The 27,310-nt window shown below is 41.8% G+C and overlaps 4 protein-coding genes across 6 annotated transcripts in view; 2 read left to right on the top strand and 2 right to left on the bottom strand.

Annotated features, from left to right (window-relative positions):
• Positions 1-3,738: 3,738 nt before the first annotated feature.
• Positions 3,739-9,073, top strand: prrg1 (proline rich Gla (G-carboxyglutamic acid) 1). Of its 3 annotated transcripts, none has more exons than XM_026345295.1 (4): positions 3,739-3,807; positions 4,718-4,758; positions 5,643-5,803; positions 6,699-9,073. In XM_026345295.1, the coding sequence occupies exons 2-4, from the start codon at positions 4,749-4,751 to the stop codon at positions 7,152-7,154; spliced, it is 627 nt and encodes a 208-aa protein (XP_026201080.1). In that variant the 5' UTR covers positions 3,739-3,807; positions 4,718-4,748; the 3' UTR covers positions 7,155-9,073. The 3 variants fall into 3 exon arrangements, with proteins under 3 accessions (XP_026201080.1, XP_026201081.1, XP_026201082.1); XM_026345296.1 differs by lacking the exon at positions 3,739-3,807 and adding an exon at positions 3,820-4,351; XM_026345297.1 differs by lacking the exon at positions 3,739-3,807 and adding an exon at positions 3,820-4,131.
• Positions 9,074-9,545: 472 nt separating this feature from the next.
• Positions 9,546-13,592, bottom strand: cpox (coproporphyrinogen oxidase). The gene is made up of 7 exons (XM_026345278.1): positions 13,031-13,592; positions 12,733-12,876; positions 12,464-12,574; positions 12,171-12,312; positions 11,065-11,283; positions 10,287-10,391; positions 9,546-10,186 (listed from the first exon to the last, which is right to left on the bottom strand). Exons 1-7 carry the CDS (start codon positions 13,590-13,592, stop codon positions 10,102-10,104), a joined length of 1,368 nt encoding a protein of 455 aa, XP_026201063.1. The 3' UTR covers positions 9,546-10,101.
• A 1,412-nt stretch (positions 13,593-15,004) lies between these two features.
• ccdc181 (coiled-coil domain containing 181) lies at positions 15,005-19,203 on the top strand. Its single transcript, XM_026345274.1, has 6 exons — positions 15,005-15,156; positions 15,988-16,098; positions 16,523-17,500; positions 17,654-17,800; positions 18,084-18,247; positions 18,607-19,203. The coding sequence occupies exons 2-6, from the start codon at positions 15,997-15,999 to the stop codon at positions 18,776-18,778; spliced, it is 1,563 nt and encodes a 520-aa protein (XP_026201059.1). The 5' UTR covers positions 15,005-15,156; positions 15,988-15,996; the 3' UTR covers positions 18,779-19,203.
• A 135-nt stretch (positions 19,204-19,338) lies between these two features.
• p3h2 (prolyl 3-hydroxylase 2) overlaps positions 19,339-27,310 on the bottom strand; it is a 42,923-nt gene continuing 34,951 nt past the window's right edge. Inside the window, exons 5-15 of the mRNA XM_026345257.1 lie at positions 26,040-26,167; positions 23,642-23,731; positions 23,149-23,189; positions 22,467-22,558; positions 22,225-22,352; positions 21,962-22,057; positions 21,681-21,831; positions 21,440-21,557; positions 21,263-21,338; positions 20,961-21,101; positions 19,339-20,562 (exon numbers count right to left, since the gene is read on the bottom strand). Coding sequence (XP_026201042.1) covers positions 20,470-20,562; positions 20,961-21,101; positions 21,263-21,338; positions 21,440-21,557; positions 21,681-21,831; positions 21,962-22,057; positions 22,225-22,352; positions 22,467-22,558; positions 23,149-23,189; positions 23,642-23,731; positions 26,040-26,167 — 1,154 coding nt within the window. The 3' untranslated portion in view covers positions 19,339-20,469. The remainder of the gene's footprint in view (positions 20,563-20,960; positions 21,102-21,262; positions 21,339-21,439; positions 21,558-21,680; positions 21,832-21,961; positions 22,058-22,224; positions 22,353-22,466; positions 22,559-23,148; positions 23,190-23,641; positions 23,732-26,039; positions 26,168-27,310) is intronic.

Genomic DNA, 27,310 nt, shown 5'->3' on the forward strand with positions numbered 1-27,310 from the left:
ATACATAACAATGTGTGTGACTCATGTGAGTGGTTAACTGTCCCTTGCTGCTAAATATTTAATATCTGATGCTTACATATTGTAATCAGTAGAGACTCAGTGGGTACAAACACAAAGACGCCAGCAGAGTTGTCGGTCAAACCATGCACCAACAAAACTCATCAGCATTAATTTAACATTACTGCTACTGCAGATTTGCAGTACACCAATTTGATTGGATGCGTAAGGTACAAAATGTCACTGCTCAGATTGAAATTTAAAATTGTCCGACACAGAACATTAAGCAAACGTTAAACTGCACGGAAGCAAATTGATAATTTTGCCTCTTCCCGTGCCATCAATAACTGGCAGAGCACCACAGCTGATTAATTGATGTGAGCAAAAAACAAAATTAAAGCAGGTGAGAAAACAGATGAACTTAGTGTCTGTTTGTTTTCACAGTCAGTGGATATTCCACTCTGTTGTAGTGTTTAGTAAAAAATAATTGCAGTTCATCTTTTAGGACAAACGTCAGGGTTGTCTGTGCACAGAGCTTTTTCTTTTCATGTGACTGAGCATAAAAGCAGCATGAAATCAGTGAAGTGTCTTCTGTCTGTCTTTTGCGTGTCAGCACCAAACGTTTTGCCGACCTTATTACCATTCAGTCAGATATGTGAATAAATACACTGCATAGTTAGTCTAGGCCCACACAATTTGGAATATGTTGTGAAATATTGTGACTTTAATGCTCAGACTAATGTTTATGGAGATGTTAAGTGAGTAAAAGCCTGATGTGCAAACCTTGTCCAGTGAGCTAAAGACAGTTAACCTAAAAACTATGATGGTTTTGTGGCTTTATTTAAGCTTCCAGAGAGGGACAGACACCAACAACAAAAAAATGCAATAAATCGAGAACAATCGATTCAAGATTAAAAAAATGTTAATCCCAGAGGGAAATTGTTTTGCCTCATTACAGTTGTTCTCAACACAGACAGATAGAAAGGAACTATAACCAGAAAAGATCCACACCAACACCAACACAAATGCACAATAATATCAATACATAACTCAATATATATACAGAATATGTGAGGACGAATGAAAATGGGTCAATATTTATAGTCCATGGTGGAATGACAGCAATTAGAAGACATACATGGTCAGTTCCCCCACGCCTTACAGAGCGTGGAGGAATTGCAGAGATTGATGGCCACAGGTAGAAAGGACCTCCTGTGGTGCTCTGTGGAGCATTTAATGGTAATCAGTCTTTGGCTGAACGTGCTCCTCTGTCCAGCCAACACACTGCGTAGTGGGTGGGAGGGATTGTCCAGGATTCAGACGAGTTTAGACAGCATCCTCCTCTCAGCTACAACATGTAGAGGATCCAGCTCCACCCCCAGAACAGAGCCAGCCCTCCGGATCAGCTTGCTCAGCCTGTTGGTGTCTGCCACCTTCATGTTGCGGCCTCAGCAGACCACAGCATAGAAGATGACACTGGCCTCCACAGACTCATGCAGACGTTGAAGGACCCGAGCCTCCTCAGAAAGTACATCCGGCTCTGAGCCTTTTTGTACAGTGCTGCTGAGTTCTTAGTCCAGTCCAGTTTGTTATTCAAGTACACTCCCAGGTATTTGTACTCAGATACGACCTTCACCTCCTCCCCCTGTATGGAGAGAGGGATGACGGGACTCCCAGATTTCCTGAAGTCCATTACCAGCTCCATTGTTTTATTGATGTTGAGTTGAGGATGAGTAATGCTTGTGCACAGATTACTTCATTATTACTCTCAATGTCGTAATCTGTGTGTAGCCATTTAGTTTGTTTTGGGTGCTTGGAACAGTAAAATATAACATATTTAGATACAGGGAGGTCAGGATTGTGGAACATGCACGGTCTTCTTCATTGTGAGGGCATACAGAGATATGATTTGAGGGTTTTCATGTGGTGTGATGGACACTGTGAAGGAGGCTGATTTAAGGAGGCCTTTTGGCCTGTTCTTCCTTAATTCACTCTGGAGATGTCACCAGGCAGCAGAAGAAATTTCCAAACAAGTCAAACTTATGTCTTCTTTCAGGTCATGAGTGGGACCATGTAGATGAGATTTGCCCTGCTCAAGGCTCTGGACATATTTGAGTTTTACGTGATAGATGGGGACAACGCATGTGATGTGGGCTGTCAGATGGTTTCAATGTTTAAGAAGTCTCAGACCAAGGAGAAACAACATGGATAAGTACAAGTGGATGGATAGATGGAATAATATCTTCATGTTTTGATCAGTTAGGCTATTCTAGGGCTGCCAGGTTGTGGATAATTTTTCTCTAGTATGACAGTTAATTTGTATTTTTAGCAAGCTCTTTAATTCACCTGGGAGACCACTGTAACGGACTGTCTGATGGCCCCTCTGGGATAAAGGGACGTTAACTGTGACAACTGCAGTCAGAGTTTGACTAGCTGTTCATATGTGTGCAAAACAGAGAGAATACAGTAAGTATTTTTTTACAGTAAGTGGGAAATGTTGTAGTGTAAGAGCTGTGTTATTAGATTTTCTATTCCTCTATAGTTTCCATTCTGTGGGTTGAATAAAGGCACTTGCGTCTGTGTGTCCTGTTGAATTGAAATGTGTCAGTAGTAACCTGGCTATGTGATTCTGTTCCATAACAATGCCATTATATTTGTTGGACTTTAAAATGAGTGATTATTAGGATAAATCAATCAGGAACCTGCAACAGGTTTACGTGTTGATAAATTATTAATAAAAGATTATTCAATTGTGAGTTTCTAATTGTGTTCTAATGGTTTGCCCGCCTATGTAAATAGGGTGGCCAAAATGCACACATACAAACTATCACCTAATAAACACAGAGTAGAGTAGGGTTGCACCCTGTCTGTTATTAGGTGTACCTAATAAAGTGGCCAGTGAGGGTATGACAGGCAGCAGGGTGTGTTTTTGTGCACCTATCTGTTATTAGGTGTACCTAATAAAGTGGCCAGTGAGGGTATGACAGGCAGCAGGATGGGTTTTTGTGCACTTATCTGTTATTAGGTGTACCTAATAAAGTGGCCAGTGAGGGTATGACAGGCAGCAGGATGTGTTTTTGTGCACCTATCTGTTATTAGGTGTACCTAATAAAGTGGCCAGTGAGGGTATGACAGGCAGCAGGATGGGTTTTTGTGCACCTATCTGTTATTAGGTGTACCTAATAAAGTGGCCAGTGAGGGTATGACAGGCAGCAGGATGGGTTTTTGTGCACCTATCTGTTATTAGGTGTACCTAATAAAGTGGCCAGTGAGGGTATGACAGGCAGCAGGATGGGTTTTTGTGCACCTATCTGTTATTAGGTGTACCTAATAAAGTGGCCAGTGAGGGTATGACAGGCAGCAGGATGGGTTTTTGTGCACCTATCTGTTATTAGGTGTACCTAATAAAGTGGCCAGTGAGGGTATGACAGGCAGCAGGATGGGTTTTTGTGCACCTATCTGTTATTAGGTGTACCTAATAAAGTGGCCAGTGAGGGTATGACAGGCAGCAGGGAGTGTTTTTGTGCACCTATCTGTTATTAGGTGTACCTAATAAAGTGGCCAGTGAGGGTATGACAGGCAGCAGGGAGTGTTTTTGTGCACCTATCTGTTATTAGGTGTACCTAATAAAGTGGCCAGTGAGGGTATGACAGGCAGCAGGATGGGTTTTTGTCTGAACTGGCCCTTTAACTCAGCAGCTCATGGAACCGCTGTAGCAAACACCGCTACACGCATGCGCATGGAACATAGCAACGCTGGGGCAGCGGAGGAGCGGAGGGATCGTTAATGCCCGTTTGGGGACTACAAGAGGTAAGCTGGAGCGAAACACTTTGTTTTTATACCGAAACACAGCTTCGACATGGAGTAGAACAGCAGTCGTACGGAGCTCATGTCTTTCCATCCACATCTGCACCGTCCGAATCATGTGTCGCTCGCTACCTAGCATCCGAGGCAGGAGGCGCACTGGTCGAACGAATCATCCCCGCTCGTCAATAACGCTACACGGACCGCAAACCGGCGTCTCTCCGCTCACCGACGCACAACCGCACGGACGAGAATAGGCCGTCAGCAGCTGCACAGGAGGCTCCGTTAATGGCTCTGTTGCCTCCGTTTGCCCCGTCCAGCCTTTCTCTGGTAAATGTAACGGGGTCCGCGGTGCTTTTGTTAGTGATGTTTCCACTGCTGGTGAGCTATTTCGGGCAGTTACTCGCAGGATTCCCGTCACACGTCCATGTGTAACAGTGGGCAGCGGCCGCCATTGGTCACCGATGCCTCATACACACAGAGGAGCAACGCCCTGTATCTGCTGAGCGTCCAAACTGTGTCATCATATTCATTTCATTACTATCTTCAGGTATCATTTTCTCCCAGAGCATGCCAAAAAAAAAAGGATCTGTCACTGCACACAACGACTAATGTAACGTTATGGGCTTCATTCACCTTTTTTGTTTTTCTATTTCTGTCAACTTTTAGATGGATTTTATTTTGGGAGCTGGGAAATGTTAGTAGTAATGTGCAATATCCTGTATGATGTTGTCTTCTTCTTGAAATTGCGTGGCATCTAATGTGATTCATTATTACAGTCTGCTTCGTAGTGCAGGACTTTAAATTCATTAGTGATGTTGTGCAGAAGAGAAGGAGGAGGGTGCAGATAATTGTTGTTCGACTTGTATCAGCAGGTTACTTCTATGTACTTTAATGTGTGTTTGTTTTTTTACAGGTAAAGCACCCCAAACAGACTCGCAGGAATCATGGGGAGTGGTAAGTTTACCACACTCCTGTCCACAAACAAAGACATACTCACATTCACATCAGTTTCGTTACTCAATATCCATGGAAAATCTTCTCCAATTGCTTTTTTTTTTTCCTTTTATATTGTGTTCTTTTGTTATTTTCAGCCTCGTCACACGCAAATCGACGTCGTAATGTGACTCTTTCTCTGTTTTCTCTAGAACACAATACCCATTCTTTCTTTAGGGTGTTTCCAGTTTTCCTGTGTTTTGGCCCCTTTTTTCCGTCTTTCAATACTTACGCTGATCGTGTCTCTGAAGTTATGCGTCACACGGATGCCATTACGTGTAATTCAGTAGCACTTCACACATTCAGCATTGAAAAAAAAAAAAAAAACTTGAATTGCAGACGGCAATTGTTTTGCATGTTGTGGTGTTACTGCTGGAGTGTTGATGTTCTTATCCTAGATGTGTGAAACAGAGGGACACTCTGTCTCGCTAAGTTCATTCCTCCAGTTTCTCTTATGTGGCCCAGGGATGCATGCCTAAATCAAAGGAGCTTTTGTTTTTATGTAGAAATGTGGGCACTGGGCAGCGCTCAGCTCTGCTCTACAGCCTTTGTTTCAGTTCCCACCTCTCTCCCTCTTCCATTTCCCTTTTTGCTTTTTTCTGCATCATCCTATTTTCCTCCTTCTGCTTCACTCCTCTCGCTTTCAGTAAACACTTGCTTTATTTCTCCCTCCTTCACTTCCTCTTCCTTGCTGTTCTGTTCACTGACTCACTCCCCCTTTTTCCTTTTTTTCCTCACATTTTTTTCTTGTCTATACTTGTCATCTTGAGCATTGTTTCCTACATATCTCAATTTTACATCTCTTATCCTTCTCTGCCCTTGTATTTGTCTGCCCCTCCTCTTAGTGTTCCTGCCGTCAGACGCAGCCCACACGGTGCTGCGGCGGCTGCGTAGGGCCAACTTTTTGCTAGAGGAGATGAAACAGGGCAATATCAAGAGGGAGTGTATTGAAGAGATCTGCACCTATGAAGAGGCCCGCGAGGCTTTTGAAAATGACGAGAAGACGGTAAGGGGGAAAAGAGACACACCATCTCATACCTACTATTCCTTTACTCCTAAATACTTGATGCACACAGGAATAGAAATGTAATACACATAAATAAAGTTGCAACACATTGTGTATGGATACATGTAGGCATCCAAGTTAATCACATAAAGCCGCAGCTGCTTTTTAAAATTAGGTGGTGTGAGTTAGTCACCAGTTGTACGTACAGCCTTACTCTATTAATTGCAGCAGGGCGGCATTGAGAAAGATCTTAACCAGCCTGTGACTAGACCAACAAAACATTTCCTTGTTGGGTCTTTAAATAAAAATAATAAGCAATATCAACGCAGGTTATCTTTCTATTGCTTAATTATTATTTTGACTGATAACTGGCTGGCTGGCATTGATTCTACAAACACAGTACTTGGTACAATTTAAAACTATTAGAGCTAATATCCACTAATCATTCATACTACTGCTGAGTAACTCTTAACCAGCTACACTATTTAAAAAAAAATTCAAAAGATCCCTGTAAAGTGCTAGTTACTAGTAGATGTAGTTCACAGTCCTCTGAATAAATCATAGCAAGATTTGTTGCTTATGGAAGTGGAGTTTTTTTTTCAGGAAGTGCATGCTAGAGTGGGGGGCCTCCATTGTAAAACTACTGTGAGAAGCCAGAGACAAAAGTCCCATGTGGACGTGCACAATCGTGTGCTCTCAATTTGCCCGGGTATTGTTGTCCAGTGCTATTGTGTTTCAGTAATCCAGAAAAAAGTATTTATATAGCAAACACTGTGAACTCTGACTTTCAGTTTTGGAAATAGTTTTTGTGTGGCACAGTGTTTACACTAGAGTCTTATGTTGAAAAACATTTTTTTATTTATTTTAACAATGTGTCTGATCTTATTCGCTGCAGAGACGGTTTTGGAATGAATATGTGAGGGAGAGCAATCCATCTGGAGACCTGGAGACAGTAGCTGGGGGAGTGCACTTTCTCTATTTGATCATACCTTTGCTGCTGGTCGTGCTCATCATCGCCGCTGTCGCCATCGCGGTGTGGCGCTGCCAGTCTCGCAAGCGCTCACAGCGCAACCCCAGCATGGGACACTCTCATCAAGACCACGTCCTGTCAGTGGTCTCTATGGACCATTGGGGGAGGGATTACCAACATGGTGACCAGTCAGAACACAGCAGCCCAGTTTATCCAGGCTCAGATCTCACTTCAGGAAGAGGAAGTGCTGGAGACCCACCACCATCATATGAGGAAGCTGTGGGCCATGCAGATGTTCAGATAGAGACGGAGCCACCACCGCAGTATGAGGATATTGTCAGCACCAGCACCACTATTATGAATGATGGCAATGGAAAGTAAACCAGTCCTTCACGACTACTACTACAAAATAAGCCCTAACCTACACTAAGACTGTCTTATCACCTAGCAGTGCCACTGTTGTGGTATCACCAGCCTTCCCCATTCAACAGAAACACTGTTCACTGCCTGAATAATGGACTAATGCAATCTTTACTGGAGCTACCGCTGTTGAACTTTGCACTAACCTTTCATCGGTGAATTGATGGCAGGAGGAAACGAGTGATATTGCCATACCAAAACCAACCAACACCTGCAGTTTCCTCAAGTTGCATCTACGCTGTCACACTGTAGCAAATCATTTAACTCCGCAGGCGTAACAAATGTTGCATGTGGTAAAGGGAAAAAAGGCTTGTTTGGCACAATGAAGGAAGAATAATAAGTGTATATGGGTGTTGAACCGATGCTTTATTGAAGGTTAGTGCCAATTTTTTGGATTTTTTTGTGGCCAATAGCATATGTTTTGTACCTATTTTGACACAGTTACAGTAGCAAATTATTATATACATTGAGTAGATCCAGAGCAACATGAGTTAAAACCTGCTCTTTGCTACCAACTGACTAATCTAAGTCCAATATTCACTTGTTACCTCTGGTATGAGTGATTCATAACAAAAAAAAAAAAAATCTTGGATTTAAGAAAATACTAAAATACTCCACCAGCCACTCTGTTGCTTACATGTGGTTTTGTGGAGGACAGGTTCTGTATGACTGGCTTGTCTGAGCTTGTCAAATTGGGAGTTAAACGTTTAGGCCAAAGAACCAAAAGAATTATCCGCAACTGTATAGAGTTACAGAGCTGGGGTTAATTTTCAGGGGGCTCAGCACTACTTGTGAGCAGTTTGAAGTTTGAGTTTCTAGTTGCTAAATGAATGCATCGGTCCCACTTCAGTATACACTTATAAATATTTGAGTTTAGATTTTAAGACAAGGCCATCAATTAAAAAAATAAGTACTGAAATAGATTTAGTGAATGTCTATGTGCTTATATACTTTGGCATGCTGCTTGGTCTGAACACCTGAGGTTGGATCGGGATCTGCACTGTTTGTTGATGGTCAGAGCTCCCTGATCCCTACATATCAGGCTCAGAGCCTCCTTTAACTGTGGAATTATTTCCTCTAGAACAAATGTGACTGTTGGATATGACTACAGTCTTATGCTGTGCTCTTTTTACTAAAAGTACACTGAGGATTCACCAAGCAGGTTTGCAGTAATAGTAAATGGAAGTTGTGGAGTGACCGCAAGCAATATACACCAGTTTGGAAAAAGAGATTCAGAATTTAACTTCACTATGGACAGAGTCCAGGCTTAGCATGTGTAATGTACCTGTACATAAATATGTAGAGTGTATTTGTGTGGAAAATAAGTTATGAGATTGTTTTCACTCAACAGGAATGCAGTGGATGCATTGATACTAATATAACTATCAGACAGTACAGTGGGCTGTGAGTAATGAAGGTACTTTGTGTTTACGCTCAGAATGAACTGTTGAATGAAAACTAGGACAGTTTGGTTTGATGTCTTCAAAGTGATTCTCAGCACTAACAATGTCACAGTAATCCTCTGAGAAGAAGTGCTCATACACTTTATGCAATGTTGCTGCATACACTTTAAAACCAAATATACCTGTAATGGTCACTGATCACTAAATCTCACTCAATTAATGCCCACACCTCAGACTATGAGCACTGATTATTATTATTATACATATGTTTGTTGACCTGTGAACCTCAGCACTTGCTATGACCGTGAATTGAGTTGCTGGTAGTGGTAACGGTTTTGATTAGGTCAGTTGTACCGTTACTTACAGAGGCCTGTTTTTACAATGTCTTATGAAACAATGTTATGTCACATTAAAAACAAGGGAACTTGTAATAAATCATCGATGTGCAAAAGCTTGAATTAATTTGTAATAAAAAGTTGAAAAATGTCTTCTTGTTTCTTTCTTTAGGGAGAAATAATTGTAGTATTGCAACTAGCAATTTATACTGAAGTGCTAGATTGACTGATTAATCATTAAACAAATGCTGATCTTTGTTTATTCTGTACTTGGTACACAAAAGCATGCACTGGAATTATTTTTCAGTGTAAAAAAATAAATGCATGGTGTTTTATGGGTAATAAAGGGGTTATACATTTGAAAAAATGTAATTTCTGAAAAAGGACTTTTTTAAGCAATTCTTCGGTGCTGAAGGAACAGCCTCGTCTGTGACTCACATTTATCCTCTCTGTGGAACATGATCCAAAATCCAGGTTTTTTTTCTGCTGTTCAAACAAACTGCGGAGTGACTCATTAACCACAAATGAGCAATCAACCGCTGTGTAAATGCAGCTCAACAGGGAACAGTTCACTTATTATTCACCTTTGTCAAAAATAACTTGTTGTGAGCAGATGCGTTTTAACATCAAAGTAAGATTTATTATCTTTTGATACCAGTAGTGCCACACACAAACACATACTGTGGCTCAGTTTGTCCTTATTTTCCCTTTCAGTGCAATATTTAAGAAGAGTAGAGGGGAACAGGCAGCTTTAAGTAGAGCAAACCACATTTAACCAAGGCATAAAAAGAAAAAACACAGCTACTGTTCGACACACACTGAAAAGCAGCACGTCATCAATGTGAAATGACCTAAACGTAGCCACCTGTGAAGTTACATTATTTGATCTTGCTTTACTGTGCAAGGCCCTGAGAAATCACACAAAGCTCACTTATGAAGTTGCCTCTCTACTATATTATTACAATCCCATGTGATTAAGTGTTAGCAAGACTGATTTACCAAAACATTATCAACAGGTAAGAGCAAGAATTGGCACAGATTAAAAAACTCGACATATTAATTTCTTGAACATTTTGAAACAGCTGCTCGTCTGGTTAAACAGGTCACATCTTTATAAAAAAAAAAAAACAACAATTTCCTGGATGGTGTTTAAACCTGTGAACACTGCGGTCACACCCACTCCTTAGGGCTTCGTAACACCTCCATCATCTCAGCCTCCTGGGTACCTTTGGCAGGCTCATGCATGTACTCCCACCTGGGAATGAAGGGTAAGTTTCATTACTGGCAAACGCAGGCAGCTCATTACTGTCATACAAGAACAGGTCACCCACTGCGTCACACTGGTGTTAGCTTACCTGGCAGTAAGGGGGAGGGACATGATGATGCTCTCAATTCTGGAGCCAGGCGTGGCCAGACCAAACTTTACTCCTCTGTCATACACCAGGTTGAACTCCACATATCTATAAGTGTGATAGCAATTGTATGTTATTAAGTACTGTATACTGTACTGCTAGTCAGTAGCTCTGCTGTAATAGTTTTGGCTGTTTGACCGTTTTAACAGTAACAAGTAACAAAATACACATCATCCTTAGTCTAACTTTGCTTATTGATCGTCTCTAAAACATCAAACTAAAAACTGTTCACATCAATCTATATTTTTATAAACACACAAGATTAACATAACTGTAAAACTTTACTCAGGTGCATCTACGTGACTGAGCAAAACCTCATTCCCATCATTCACTTTAGTCCAGCCCCTTCTTTTCCTTCTGCCTCCCACTTTATTCCACCCAGCCAATCATTGAGTTTCAAGCTCACTATTGAGCTTCCTCTCATTCATAAACTAGTTCTTTAGCTCATTGTCTGTGTTGTAAGTTGCTTGCTAAATGACCCAGGGCTCATTGCTGATGCTCTTGCCAGGATCTGCTGCACCACACAGGCCGTGCATGGAGTTACACCAAAACTGTTCGAAGTATAACTTTGCATTTAACTTATTTCAAACAACACAAGTGATGAGTGACTGAAATCCACATAAATTGGCTTTGAAATACAAATTCACGCAACTAAACCTCCTGTGTAGAATCTATGAATGTTCTCTTATCAGTCACTGGTCCTTTAGTGCATTTTACCAACCTGCCTCGTCGTATCTGCTGCCAGGCCTTCTCCTCATCAGTGAAGGAGTCATTGAGATGTTTGTATACAATGGGCAGGTAACAGGGCACTACAGTGCGGGCACAGCTCTTGACAAAGTTGAACACCTCCTCCTGACTCGGGGAGTCCAGGTCATCAAAGAAGATCCCTCCTATTCCTCGAGTCTCTCCTCTGTGGCGGATGTAGAAGTATCTGTCACACCTAAAACAAAGACGAATTAGAATACAAAATAAATGTTCCTTTCACAACTGCATAAACTTTAAATTATATTAGATTTTTTTATCCGTATGTATTAAACATCTAAGTAGCTGCACTACTGATGCTATAATTCAAAGAAAAAATAAACTAATAGCTGCTACCCATTTTTCTTTTTTTATTCAGCAGAGACATTTTCTGTAGATTTCGGCTATGCAAATATTTTGTTTATAGACAGTTGATAACAAAAGTAGGAAGGTGAATTGAAACTGCTTTTGGTTTAGGCCACAAGTTTAAAGAACAGTATGGCATTTATGGAAATATACTCACTTTGCTTTTCACATGCATTAAACATGACACCTGTGAAGGCATAATGACTCGAATCTGGGTGAAATTGAAAGTCTGGCAACGTCTGAAAATAAAAAAATCTACCTAAAGCTCAGCCCAAGCTAAGCAGTCACTGGCTACAGCCTTTCCCCCCCCTTAGTACAGCACAGCTATAAAAGCGCCAATCGAACTCATCTAAGTCTTGACAAGAAAGTGGATAAGTGTATTTCCCAAAATGTCAAACTATAACGTTTCGTTAAACCTTTGAGTTTAATTAAGCTGACAAAAGTCACTAATTCCAGACATCAGATAAACCGCACCCAGTTTTTTTCACATCCTCTGTGGTCATTTACTGGCTAACGTCACGGCCCAACGGTTTTTCTGCAATTGCAGATGTTAGGGAGAGACATCCTCTTATCATTATCTTACAGTGAGGATACACCCGTTGTTATCCAGGCACACAAATGGATAGAAATAGGAATAGGAATACACATGATTACGTGCTGAAGTTCACACACATGCACAGAGTTTCAAAAATAAAACACTAATCTTGAGTCATACTGTACCATTTCTTAAAGTCAGTGTAGTACTGCGGGTGGTGCTTGTCACAAGCCTCCTTTAGGGTGTTGTGAAAGAGAAACGCGTCTTCTTTATTAATATAAACTGGAGTTAGGTCTGTGCCTCCACCAAACCACCATTGCTTGGTGCCTGGATCACACACACACACACAGAGACAGAGACAAGGAAGAAGGAAACAAGGGTTATCATTCATTCTCTTACTCAATCGTGTCAGTGACACCAAGTTGTCACCAACAAACAACTGATGACGCAAAGTACTTCCCAACATTCCCAAACTCACCATCTTCCTCTTCAACCTCAAAGTATCTGTAGTTGAAGTGAACTGTGGGTATGTGGGGGTTCTTGGGATGGATAACGGAGCTCACACCCATGGCACAAAATGGCAGCTTACCTGGGACAAAACACAGAACGCGATAGCAAAGTTCAGACACAGCTAGTGCATCAGTCGAAAGCATCTTTCATCAGAATAAAAGGAAATGGACTTCTCAGGCCCTAACACGTTACGGTGCATGAAAGTTACCATACCTGTGCACAAATATCAGAACTCACCATCTTTCCCTTTAAGGACTTTCCCTCTGCTTCTCATCTGCCTTGCAGCCTCCTCGGTCAGGCTTCCAAACACCACTGACACGTTGACCCCGGCCTTCTCAAATACTTTTCCATCCTGCATCACACAGCTGATACCGCCACCACCTGAAACACACACACACACACACACACACACACACACACACAGTTAGCAGGGAATACATTCAAATAGACTTCAATGATCAGGATGAATATTTATTAATATTATTAATATTGCCTCACACTGAGGTCTACTGATCTACTGTCTTTCACCCCTCACCTTCGTTCCTCTCCCACCGGTCCACCTTGAACTTCCCACCGTCCACCTTCTCCAGGGCTTTGCAGAACTCGGCCTGCGTCTCCATGATCAGCATCTCCATCCTCGTCCGCATGTCCTCCTTCCTCCCCTGCAGCACGCTGATGTCGGTCACCGGAGGACACATGAACCCCCGGCATCTCTCCAGAATGTCCCCCTCTTCCTCCTTGTCCTCCGCGGCTTGGGATACACTCGTTGCCATCTCTGCACGCTGGAAGTGGTTAGCGTTGGCCAGAAACCCCGCTACAGCCGCCGCCGCCGCTACTGCTGCGGCTCCACTGAGCGCCAGGGCTCCCCTTCTGGTTCGCCCGGCTGCAGACTTGCCTGCGGTCCCATGGGACATAAACCTTAAACCAGTGCCCCTGCAAAACCATCTCGTTGCCGCAACCACAGACGGACTGTGAGTGGAGGATAATGGCAAATGCAACTCTCCTGCATTTGCAAGCCCCTTTAAATGTGAACTCCAGCATCGTCTCGCCGTAGTCTGAGCCGTTTTGTTTAGTGAGCAAAATATAATTGTAGCCATTTTTGGAAAAACACCCGGTCCTTCCTCTGCGAGTAAAAGTCGTTGACACCACCTTCGCAATTTTATAACTACTCAAAACATTATCAGAAGTTGTGCCTACGTGCTATCAGTCGTGCTTCAAGGCAGGGGGCGTGTACTACCGCGGAAGTGACAGAGGCAACACGGGGAATGTAGTTTTCTTCAAACTGCGTGCCTACTTCACCAGAGTAACGGAAACCCAACACTGAACTACAAGATCCATAGTGCAGTGCGTCTAAACGATGTATGTTCAAGTGCTCCTCATGGACTCCGTCTTCTGCGGTTGGCAAATGATGAAATTAGTTCTGTTTTCATCAATTTCCCATTTCTACGAACTGAAAATGTTTTCAGATGAAAATTGTTTTAGGTTTAAATTATTGCAAGTTCATAGTGTAACCACGTTATTATAATTGCCATTCTCTAGTGGCTACGTGCTTTGAACGTAGATTAAACGTTAACCAAAGGGGGGAAAGGTCATGGTCAGGTGAACCACCTTTCTTTAAATAACTATTGTACATAAATAAAAAACAAAACAAAACGAATAATAATAAAAAATAATAATAATACTTAATGATGTGCGTTGTCAATCATCTCTTGGTTTCAAGGGTAATTTATTTGGACTGAGTTTAAAGCTTTGTTACCTGCATTACTTTATAATCCAGTAATTAATAACTGCTTTGTGTCGGTTGCGTAGTGACCTACAGTAGTAGGATCGTTGTTATCACAGACTGTCTGACTGTCTGTCTGACTGTCTGTCTGTCTGTCTGTCTGTCTGTCTGTCTGTCTGACTGTCTGTCTGTCTGTCTGTCTGTCTGTCTGTCTGTCTGTCTGTCTGTCTGTCTGTCTGACTGTCTGTCTGTCTGTCTGTCTGTCTGACTGTCTGTCTGTCTGTCTGTCTGTCTGTCTGTCTGTCTGTCTGTCTGTCTGTCTGTCTGTCTGTCTGTCTGACTGTCTGTCTGTCTGTCTGTCTGTCTGTCTGTCTGACTGTCTGTCTGTCTGTCTGTCTGACTGCTGTCCGTCTGAACTGTCTGTCTGTCTGTCTGACTGTCTGTCTGTCTGTCTGTCTGTCTGTCTGACTGTCTGTCTGTCTGTCTGTCTGACTGTCTGTCTGTCTGTCTGACTGTCTGTCTGACTGTCTGTCGTCTGTCTGTCGTCTGACTGTCTGTCGTCTGTCTGACTGTTCTTTGTCTGTCTGACTGTCTGTCTTATCTGTTGTCTGTCTGACTGTCTGACTGTCCGTCTGTCTGTCTGTCTGTCTGACTGTCTGTCTGTCTGTCTGTCTGTGTTCATGGAGATTTGACCAGTTTTAGCGACGGCTGACCTGACTACGCATGCGCAAGAAGTGTGTTGTCGGTCTCTATGACGACGGCTCCATTAGGGCTGCAGACCGGCTGGAGGCAGATTATGTGCACAGGTGTCGCTCCGTAGACCTCCACACAGTATTCAGGCCAGTTAGATGGAGAAACCCGTCACAAAACACCCCTCCTGGATGTCTTTTTTCACCGCTTTTAACTAAGTAGAAATACTTCGCAAGAACCCACCGGTGGTGAGTTTACTACTAACTACTAACAGAGGCTAACTACTAACTAACTACTAGCTAGCTAACCACTTTGCCATAAATTCATCTGCTAGTATTTATTCTCTAACTTAAAGATCAACCAACATGATTGTTGTTTGCGCGAACTCTACAGTCTAATATCCTGTTTATTTTTATGAACCACAGAGATGTAGGATTAGGATTACAGCCTTCTTGACTTACATCATGCAGTCTAGCCAACTAAAATGGTCTCTGAGTAACAACTGAAATACAGACACAAAACCCATAATAAACCTATCCTACACGATAGTAGACAGGGTATATAAATAAAAACAAGAACAATAGTTTACTTTAAACCCCGTGGTACAGTAGGTGACGATTAATGGCACAAGAAAGCATAATAGAATGAGATATCATTACCACTCATTTAAATGTTACGATTAAATCTACTGACTAATGGACAGTTCCAGACATGTTAATCACTGCTGGCTATTACCTGCAGATGTTCTCATGAATACTCAAAAAGAAATGATAAACTGTTATGCCCATGCAAAGGTCAGCGACATAGTTATATTCTTCTCTGCATTAAGTTGTTTATCATTTGCTTCAGAATGTTAGCTTCAGTGTGACTTCAGACATTTCAGATTTTATGATATTTATTTTCAATAAGCTGAACTAAAATCCTAAATCAATGGGATCATTCTAAAAATAAATATCCATCATGAATATCATATTTCCTGGTTATCTGGCCAGTATCTCTCTAGTTACCAAATGGCTAACATTGCTTCCTTTATACCCTGCTGCTAGCTGCCCCAAATTTTGTGTTTGATTTTCTCTCAGTGGTAGATTATGACTGAGGTGGTTTTCACAAAGTCCCAGGAGGAGTATGAGGATGACTTTGAGAAGGATCTGGATTGGTTAATCAGTGAAGAGGACAGAAGCGATGAGCAGGTAAGTCAGGCAGCTTATAGACCACAGGACAGACTGATTCCATCTCTTATTTCTTTTTTTACTCTAATTTATTTTAAAACCATCCTGCTTCTTTGTTTTATTACATGACACTAAGTTTGGAGTGCTGCCCTACTTACAGCAGACTGGGTACTGAACAGGGCCCTGACCCTGCTCTGTGAAAGTGTGACAGTGTGTAGTGTTGAGTTACCTCAGCTGGCACAGCTCACTATTTGCCGGTGAAACCTACTCTGTTGTCATACAGTGACATACTTTCACTGTGCCACTGCAGGATGCAATATTGATGGACACACTTACACATGTTATCACATCAGACTCCTACCTGCTAGGTATTGATGCTCCTGTGTCATTCACATTCCAACCTAATTAATAAATGTAACATGCTCCCACCTTTTCTTTCCCACAGGGTCCAGACTACGATGAGACAGAAATTGACAAAGAATTAGAGGAAGATGAGAAACAACAAGAAATGAAACAGAGGGAGAAAAGCTACAGAGAGGAAAAGAAAGGCAAAACAGTAGAGCTGGAAGATGAAGAGAGGTGGCCCTCACCTATGGAGCCTTTGGAGTACGACTCAGACAGGGACAGCCCAAATAAATCACCACTCATAGTCCCTCCTCCTCCAGGGATGGATGACCAAACAGATGAGGAGAAGAAGTATATTCTGGAGAAGATCCAGCAGGCTAATCGGGAGCTGCAGGACCAGGAAGCTCCGGATATGACAAGACGTAGACGGTTGCATTTTAAAGAGACACTGGTGGACCTAGTGGTGCCTCCACTGCAGTTTGATAAAGATGCCAAGGCTGGTGAAGTAGAAGGCGAAAAGAGCAGCAGGGAGAGAGCCAATGATGCAGAGACAGAGACTGAAGTGTCCGGAAAGCTGTCAGAGCTAAAACTATCCCCTTGGGAAGCGAACAACCATGGCAGGGCTGTGGAGAGCAGTGAGGCAGGGCAGGAGATGAAGGAGGGCAGAGTCCTTGTAGAAAAGGATGGAAAGTTTGATCTTGTCAGCCTGAAAGAGGTGGAGAGTCAAGGACTTCTCCCTCCTCTAGCAAATAATTACAGTGAATACTCACGCTCATCCCCACGTGTCCAAGAGCAGACTGTGAGCAGCTGTAAGACCCACAGTTCCTCCTTTACTCCTGCTGGTTCTTCCTCCTTCCAGCAGGGTGTTGAGCACCTCCAGGTCCCGAAACCTCCAATGCATCCCAGGAGCAGGCCCATCTCAGCCAGCCACAGCCAGAGAGGCAGTCAGAGAAGAGTAAGCAAGCGACGGGTGCAGTCAGCCATAGGGACGCTCTGCCAAGCCACATACACTCTCTCTCCTCAGCAGAAAGAGCAGCTACAGAGGATCCAGGAAAGGAAGGATAGGCTAGCAAGAGAGGTAAGAAGGAAATTAAATAATCAGCCAATGAAACATTCATTTAACCTTAAATCAACAAACTACCATGTCCATATATAAATGCATTTTTTCCACATGAAGACTAATTGTTAAATATTTTAATTTTGTTTTGAATCATTTTTGTTTCTGTGTCAGGCAGAGCAGAGGAAATGTGAGGAAGAGAAGCAGAAGAGGCAGGAAAATGAGCTGGCATTCAAAGCATGGCTGCTGAAGAAGCGAGAGCAGCTTCAGGAGGAGAGAAGAATCCAAAGAGCTCAAGAAATGGAGAGGATGAATTTCAAGGTACCACCACAAGGGGGCACACTGGCCTAATAAAACACACTGTTAATACACTGTTTTCTTGGAAGTTCTGCCTGTGGTCTATTCGTCATAATCAGTGGGTGCTGGATAATCCTAAACAGATTTAGTGCAAGTCTGAAACTGCTAGAAACCTACAGAAACGCTGACCTCATTCACATAAAAAAAAAAAAAAACAAAGAAAAAAACATTGCACTAATAATGAAACAATAATGTTTCCTGTCATCTTCACCTAATTACTGCATTCAATTTTTACTTCTTCACACAGAAAGATACTTCACACAGTGACCCAGAGGGGGCCTTTAAGCTGTGGCTTCAGAGGAAGCAGGAGCAGCAGCAGAAAGAGAGACAGCTGGTGGAGCTGAAAAAGATTGAGGAGGACAATGCTTACCTCTTACGCAGCCGTGAGGAGTGTGAACGTGCCTTTAAACTGTGAGTTTACTTAAAACCTTGATTAATAATTTTCATAATATGAGTTTCACAAAATGTAGTAACTTTTTAACCCTTTTGAAATAACAATACACTTTTACATCCCTTAGCATTTCTTTACAGTGCCTCTATTCCTAAAATAAATGCACACTGCACAGTAAACTATCTTTACTGACCTCTATTCCCATTCATTTAAAGTTGAGTATTTCCTCCTCCATACTTGTTATTACTGAACTCTATGTGAAATACATACATTCACAGTAAAAGTTTGTTACCTATTTAGTTGCCACTTTGTTTTTATTGTTTTCTTCTTTCTTTCTTAAATGATGAAAACTATCTGTACTGATATTTTCTGTCCTCAGGTGGCTGAAGCGGAAGCGGGCAGAGAAGCGTGCGGAGCAACAGGCGGCTCGAGAGTGCTCTCGCAGATTAATACTAGAGGAGCGGCGTGCGCGACGCATGCGAGACCTGCTCTGCACTGTCAATGAAACCAAGCCATTCAGAATCACTGAGCAGCTGGCCTACCACGTCTGAACCAAACAATCCCATCATCACCTCACATGGCCCTCATACAAATCTAGATGTCATCCTACAGCAGTGGGCAACACAAAACATGGTATGGATCAATAATGATCAATTTATTCTGTGTTCAGTTGATGCTACGGGGTTTTATCATTTCACATTTTTATCCTTCTTAAAGCACAGTAAACGCTACTCAGTGTAAACATACTGTACCTGGGTAAATAATTGATCCAATTAGGTGAAGGTATTACTGAAGGTATTATAAAATTTATTGAGTGACTGAATGAATTTTTTAATGCATTTATGTATGTTCTGTGTTGTGACGAATGCACTTTACTTTAAAGAGCTCTTCAAAAACTGCAGTGCTGTGTAGCAGAAATACAGGAGCTAAACCACTTCTTACTATATGCCTTTTATCAGGGAGTAGTTGATAACATAAATATAAATACAAGGATTCATTACATTTTGTATTTTGAGGTTACTTGAACAGGTATAACCATAAAGTAATGACATATAAAAGACTGATTGTGTTGAACAACATCACATCAATAAATCAAATACACCATTAAATATACATATACAATATTACATTTTTTTAATTTAGAGGCATGTACAGATACATGTTTTGTGTGCTACAGCATTTTATACTGAGATATCAGGGAAGCAAAAGTGGCCAACCTCATGAAACAACAGGATTAAGTTTCTGGTTAGCAGCTTGAATCTGTGTAGAAAAACCCTTTTATGTTGTGTTTACATTGGATTTACAGTGCATGACTTGGCCTATCAACTGTATAATTAACACAAAATAAAGAAATAAAAGCTCTTACAAATATGTATTCCTTGAAACAGGAATGATTTACATTTTTTATGAGAAAAAAGATCCTTATATTAAATGCAGACAGTTACAAAAGCAGCTGTCTATTATTAAAAACACATAAATAAAAGTGAAACATAAACACACAAACACTGTCTTTATGTCAGTAAACATGTAAACCAGTATTCTGCTCTGTGTGCCCAGGAAAGAAGGGAAGTAATTTATCACATGAGGGAAAAGTGGACAAAACAGTGACAGAACATTTTCAGTTTCAGACTTGACACACAGAGAAAAACAGAGTGCATGGTCATTAAATATTCAGCATTAGAACACATCTCTTCCTTTTCTTGCACGAGTGCTATTTGAGATGCCCGACTTAGAAAAACAGTGCACTGTCTACTCTGAATATAATTATTACTGGCATAGTAATAAAAAAATAACATTATAGTAATAACATAATGGTATTTGTAATAGCGTTATTAGCATAGATAACAGTACAATTTGTAACTCATTGAATGATGTTGTCCAAAACAAGAACCCAAAGCAGAAAAGGTCAACTTCGTCGTTCTTCTCATCGGCTTCTTCACAGTTCAGTGAGATTACAGGTATGAACAGTTCAACACGAAACAGTTTACCAACTCACTAAAGGCACAAAACAAAGTGAACTGGACAGTTTTTCCTAAATAGAAAGATAAAAAAGGAAACTCAAGTACCTGTGTGTTAAAGGAACATGAAAGACACGGGACACACACACAAAAATGACAATATTATTAATCTAGCACTTCAAACTGTACAAAAATAGAATTGTTTTCATCCAAGTCATTCAATAAATAGTATTCAGGATAAAAAGGTTTCATTGGAGGGGATGTCGAGTGCTGTTTTTCTGCTTCTACAGTTCGTCTTTAGGGTTGATATTGAGACCCTGACCCCACACAGACTGAGTGTCCAACGTATGGATCACTTCATCTGCCTGTAGTCTCTCCTGGAGAAGAAAAGGAAAAAGAAAAGATAAGACTGAGGAGGGCCAGCAAAAATAAAACAGCAACAATGAGTTTCATCCATGAAGGAAATTAAGTTATACTTAAGTCAATGCGGTAAGCTGCCCCATGTGTGTTCACAACTGACCCCATAATTTGATTTGGTCATACAATGAATCTACTTCCTATTATTTATGTAGGATGGAAAAATGCTTAATCAGGCATATGAAAAGGTTTTATTGAAAAAACAAGTTTAGTTATTTAAAGCCAGCTTGTCTGATGAGCTGAGGTGAAGTCACTGTTATCTTAACAATGCAAAAATTTAAACCAGAAACAGCAAAGCCATGTCTGAGTCGCTTTAGTAGTCAACATGGCAGCTAAAGTAACTCCAGAAGAAGTTTACCATTTCTCTGAAGAGCGGGTCAAGGGTGAACCACAGAGCCACGGCACACCTTTGCCCGCTGGTGACGGCCTTTACACCATGAGGGTTCTCCCCTCCAGATGAGAAACCCACCATCCTGCCACACCTGGGCTTCACTGATGCCTAGAGAGGATGGAAAAGCAGGATTTAGCATCATATTGTAACCGAAGGTGTATCCTGCTGGAGCCCCAAAGCTCGAGATCAAACCCCCGATCTGAGGTAAGCAGTGTCTGCCATGTCTGAATGTTTAATTGTTATGTCATATCACAGGAGAACCAGCTTACTGTGACTGTTTTGGCATCCATTTCTGTGAATATGAACTCCCCTCCGTCGAAATCCCCATTTAAATATAACAGTGCACTGAAAGAAAAAGAGTCACAAAAAGAAATTTCAGCAATGCTCAAATGCTGATACATGTTTTTTTCCCCTATTCGTGTGCTTTTACAAACTAAGTCCTGCACCTGTAGTCTCTGTATGTGTATGCTGGTGCTTCCTTCCAGCACTCATTGGCTTCAGGGTCCAGCAGACAGTTGTCAGCGTGGATGGGATGGCTCAGGTCGTTCCTGTGGTCTTGCTGACCTGCGAACATGCAACCAACAGCATTTCTTTAGACGTGAACCAGTGTCAGTGAAAGACGTTTTATAATTTGACAGCATAGGTGTGTACATACTGCCATCTACATATGATGAATGTTTGAGTGACCTGTTATGGCGGTCCGGCACACCAGGTGTGTGTAGGAGAAGTGCAGAGTGGAGTTGAGCTGGAAGTATGACTCGATAATCCTTCTAGCTCGCTCACTGGTATCATAGAAGAGGCGAGCGCTCTTCATGGGCACTCTGCCCTCATAGCCGTACTGCAGGGAAGAGAAAAAACACAGAGACTGTTACATGTCTAAACACTAACAAGAAGAAATATACCTATATACCATATTTTATTAAATACTGTCTTGGATTAAGAATTAATAAAATATAATGTTAGTGTACCTGCAGGGTTTTGAGTACAGTGGCTCCTTCGAACCTTTCATTGGGAGTGTGTGGAGACATCCTCCCTCTATAACCATCTCCTGCCATGGTGACGGCCTGGAAAACACGAGAGCAGCCGGGGCGAAGCTTAATGCGCAGGTTTTACACACTGGACTTGACTATTAGCACAGGATCAAACACTCACAAATGTGAAGAGGTACTCAAATGTAAAACCAAAGGCAAATCTACACATCGAGTTAATAACAATTCGATAATGTCCTTACGTGTGCCAGGTTTCTGAGCTCTGCACACTGCTCCTCAGATATAACGTGATCCAGCAGCACCCGCTGGGACCCGTTCAAGGCCACAGAGTTCTGCACCAGCTGCACGCTATCATACACTAAGGAACCACCTACAGAAATCACAGCACAGTAGTAGTTAGGGAATGCAACATGCTACCTGAACACTAATGACTTATCAGTGTGGTAAACTCTCATTCCCCTTCATCTTCGGTAGCAACATCTACCTTCTTTGAGCTGTGGTGGAGGAGCTACACCAACATTTTTCTTCTCCGAGATGGGAACATACTCTATCCAGCCGTCCGTACCAGAAGGAATCCTGGGAGAACAGAGAACAGTGAATTCATTTAAGCATCAGGAGCAAATTGAATTGCATTCATTTATTTTTTGGCCACTTGGAGACAGTGAGAACATGCTGTGAACACAACACTCACATTACTGTATGGTGAGCTTGATAGCGAATGTTTACCTATCCCGCAGTTACAAACAAACATTAGCATTCATTCTGAGTTCTGTCTTTCAGGACTTGATGAATGGAAATCCAATATTTACTCTGCTTTTAACTGGGTTTTCACTGGTAGCCACCAATGTTCAAATTTGTTTCCCTGCTTGTCTGTTTTTATGAGCTGAGCAAGTAGCATACAGTTGATTTTGGCTATTTGGCTGAAAACAGCACTGTGAGAGTATTGTGGGCGAACTAAAGCTGTAAAGTTGCAAAACACTGAGCTGTATGAGGACAGATTCAAATGCTAGAGTTGATAGAAACTGTAAAGTGATTATTATCTGTGAGTTCTTCACTGCAAGGGAACATATGTTCATTTGAACCATCGTTATTAAAAACTCCAGGTGCTTTAAAATCTGACATTTTATGTTCCACTTATCATAATTTCACAGTTGCACATATTTTACCTGTTCGAATCATCTCTCCCACCTGTGCTGCTCCAGTAATTCTACAAGAAAGAGAAATGGAAATCTGAACTATGATCATTTTATGTTTTCAACTTCTCAAATTAAATATATATTGTCTCAGTTAACTTGTAATTATGTAACTTCAAACTGTGCACATAGAAATGTGAAATGTGACATGTCTCAATATGACCAGTGGGTGTCGCTGTTGAATGAGAAGTCATTCAGACAGGATGGCCGTGCCTGACACCTGTTACCCTGCTTTGAGTCAGCCCAGGGCAGCATGCTGTTACACACCCAGCAGGAGGCCTGCGCTGCATCAGTGACATGTGGACTGGCTTACCCATAACCACCGTCAAATTACCCAATTTCTGAATAACACTGAGAATTAAAGGCCACTGGTCTCTCAATTAGTACTTCCAGTCTGGTCTGTTTAAGTTATAAGTTAAAAATGAACAGTAACATGTATTATTATAATTATAATGTATTAACTCACCCCTTCTGTGAATTCCACACCCATGATTTTGCTGCCTAATAGAAGCAGCTCCAGTTCCTGTTTATGTCTCCTTAGGTACCATGCAGCTTTCTGTACAAACACACAGTTACCAGTAGTTTATGATTAACAATTTCATCGTTATAACAAAAACACTGACTGTGGCAAAGCAACCATATTCACTGTGCTGGGTAACTAAGAGGGATTTTTCTTTGTGGGGTTTTGTGTTGGCACAAATGAAACAGACTTTAAGGACACCGTTAAATAACTCCCTTGTCACACTCGTATTCAGGTTCACATTCACGCCACAGACAAAGTGTTTCTATATTTATATCACAGCTCAATGCCGTAGCTCTTTCCACACTCTAAAAGCGACCGTGTGTGCTCCACTTCTGACTCATTCACTGCCTGAATATTGGAGAATGAGAGTGAATTTCTCCTTCCCTTGGCGCTCCTCGCCTCAGTGCCAGAACTAATGGAGTGTGATGGGTGCTCCCTGTTTGTCCTCCCACAGGGGCAATTTCACTACTGCTTCCTGTGTGGAGCAAAAACATGACTCGAAGCTAAGTCTGGTGTTTTCCAGCCCTACAATAATACAATAACAATGGGTGCAGCTTTTGGCTTCAAAGTCACAGAAAAGACAATCACAGAAGCGTTGTCTACTTTTTCATACAACGTACAATCTGTGAATAGACCTTCACTGATAAAGGATTTTTGAAGCCAACGCATATATATTTATTTTTAAGTTATAACACAAGTCCTTTTACCAAACTTCTGTTAAACACTTTACAACCAAGAATTTTACAGACTGAGGGACTCTTCATGTATCTTTAGTCTCTTGGCTGTCAAAAGGTGAACAAAACACCTAAGTCAGGGGGAAGGCATTCGAAACAAAGTGCCATGAGAAGAATGGTGGTGGTAACATTGCGCTCTTTGCTTAGGGTCTTTTGCAGTGTGGTGTAGGGACCACCAGACGCTGTTCATTGGCAGTGGGCCAAAAGGATTGTACTGTAGACCTGGATGAGGGTGTTCAGTGCTCTGACTCTCTTTCTCTCATCCAAGCAGAGATACCAGAGAGAAGCAGAAATGTTCGATGAGACAGAAGAAGCAGTGGAGCAGTGTTCTCTTGTGGAGAAACACTAGAGGGAATTATACAGTGTCTTTGTCCAGTTTTGGTACGTTTGCCTGTGTGAGAAGGGGAGACGCGGTTGTGGCTTCAAGAGGGAGTGAGGCCACGATGACCAGTATTATGAAACTTGAGCATCCAGCAGTTAATACAGATAGCCCCCTAAACTGTTCCAGGGACTTCTGTGGGCACTCCGATATGACTTTTCCTCCTACTCCAGAGTTCTTGAAAGGCAGGATTCTTCGGCAGGGAGGCAGATCGGGTCTGGCACCAATATTTAGGGCTCTGTAAATGAACTCCCCGAGGCTGGAGGGAGCGAGAACGCAGAGACGGGAGACCATCTGTGGGCCAACAACCATACTACAAGCTGACAGGACTGGAAAGAGTTGAGGGCTACAAAAATGTAAGCTATGAGTAAAAAAACACAAGAATGAGCTGCAACATGTCGACTCTCCTTATCTCACACACACACACACACACACACACCCACACACACACGCAATGTCAACTTCTCACACTCACATTCACACAGTCGCGCTGGGAGCCTCGCTCGCTATAATGAGTACCAGGCCTTCTAGAGGTTGTGTAATTGGGACTAAACAATGCACTGCTTGAATTTTTAAAGCAGCTGATCAGAGTTTGAATTCTCAGTACCGAAGCGACTGATGAGCAGTCAGACTTTACTTTACCAGTATAATGTTCAGCCTTCAGTTACTTAGAGTGTTGTAAACTCCATGGGGCAAGGAAATAATAATGAGCATGCAAAAAAAATAGCAAAATTAACTTAATGCTTCCAGCTGGAAGGAGAACATAGAAGTGTAAAGCAAACTCTTAAAGAGGCAAATCATGCCAAGCAGCAAGTAGCAGGGTCCTCCAAGAAATACAGCAGCGGCCTGCCGCCTCCTGTCTTATTTTTCTCCTCAAATGCACACTCTTCCTCTTCAGTCTCTCCTGAAATCGTTGTTGTAAATGTTGCTCCTAAAGTATTGGAACAGCTTTTTAAAATATTACGTGTGATTTTGCAGATATTTTAAATCCAGCATGTAAAAATTGGGTTTTCGTGAAGGCTTACCGAGTCTAACCTTTTAATACTTTCAACATGTTCTCTAGTTGTTGTTTTTTTTAGTTTATCCAGTTTTCATGTGGCCCTTCCTTTCATTTTGTAAAAGCCTGGTAATGAAAAATACCCGTTCAGTTAACATCTGATTACACCGATAATTTCAAATGATCCCATTGTCACCCTTCCCACCCGGCGACCTCACAGCAGTTCCTCACCTCTCGTGGTTTGCCATCATGTTCCAGCACCTCTCTGTAGTAATCCACGTTGTCTGTCATGAACTCCTCTCCCTCATGGAATAAAAGGTAGGTCAGAGAGCACTGCAGCGCCTCCTCCAACCTGTCCACTGCAGAGACATGAAGGAGTTAAAATGGTTTCTCTTTATGATTTACACATTAGGACCATTACAGAGCTGTGCAAACCTATACAAGTGAGCTTACTTGGATTTTTCTATTTGACCTACTTCCTGGATGTACTGGATGACAAGAGTGTGTCAAGTAGTATATCTATGGCTGACATTCCAAAACCATTACTACATTTGAGGAAAAGATGCAGTCTGGTTGAAATAGTGGAAACAGCAGACACACACACACACACACACACACACACACACACACACACACACACACACACACACACACACACACACACACACACACACACACACACACACACAACTGGCCCAGTTTGCAGCTATAACAAAGGGATTTCAGTGATGAAGTGAAGCAAACACACAGCAGAATGAAGATCAGGACCTTTTGTATTAGACACAAATGCAAATGCTCCAAGCCACAAATCAAACTTAAATACATTCACACCTACTGCTCCGTGCTGCTGCTGCTAAATGGACACATGAGCACATTGTTTTACTAGCTTGTAAAGGCGCTGGGTTAACCGGGTTCTTCCTGAGACTGGTGCAGCGTATCTGCCGGTGTCTGTTGTTTGTTTATGGGTCAATAGGAGGTTTGAGACTTCAGTCAAACACAATTCCACTGAGAATTAATTAAGGAAACATAAAAAGCTAATGCACAATAAGAGGCTGCTGAGTGATGGCAAACATCCATGGAACCTCTGAGACATGTAACGTCGCAGTAACACAGTATTACTGGGTGTCAGAGCATGATTATTGATGAATGAAGTTACCTAAATCAGTCCTGCTGCTGAATCACTCAATGAAAAAATACCACCATCAACAGAATTATAAATCATGTTTGATATGATAAAAATTTAAGAAACAGAACTTATCTTAATTAGTTTTCCTAAATGACTCACAGTACGTTGTGATCCTATATCTTTTCAGTATAGTAGAATAACTCACTGAGACACACACACAGACACGTTCGGCAGCTGTAAGGAATCAAAACTAGCTCTCTGCTCTCTCAGTGATCCACTTTTCTTTATTAGAGCCACATGCTTACGGGCCATTAACTGTAATCGCGTGATCTCACGACTGCTCGGCACACTGTTGTGCCAACACCCTTGTCTAAGA

This window comes from Anabas testudineus, chromosome 4 (assembly GCF_900324465.2).
Source record: "Anabas testudineus chromosome 4, fAnaTes1.2, whole genome shotgun sequence".
Taxonomy (NCBI): Eukaryota; Metazoa; Chordata; class Actinopteri; order Anabantiformes; family Anabantidae; genus Anabas; species Anabas testudineus.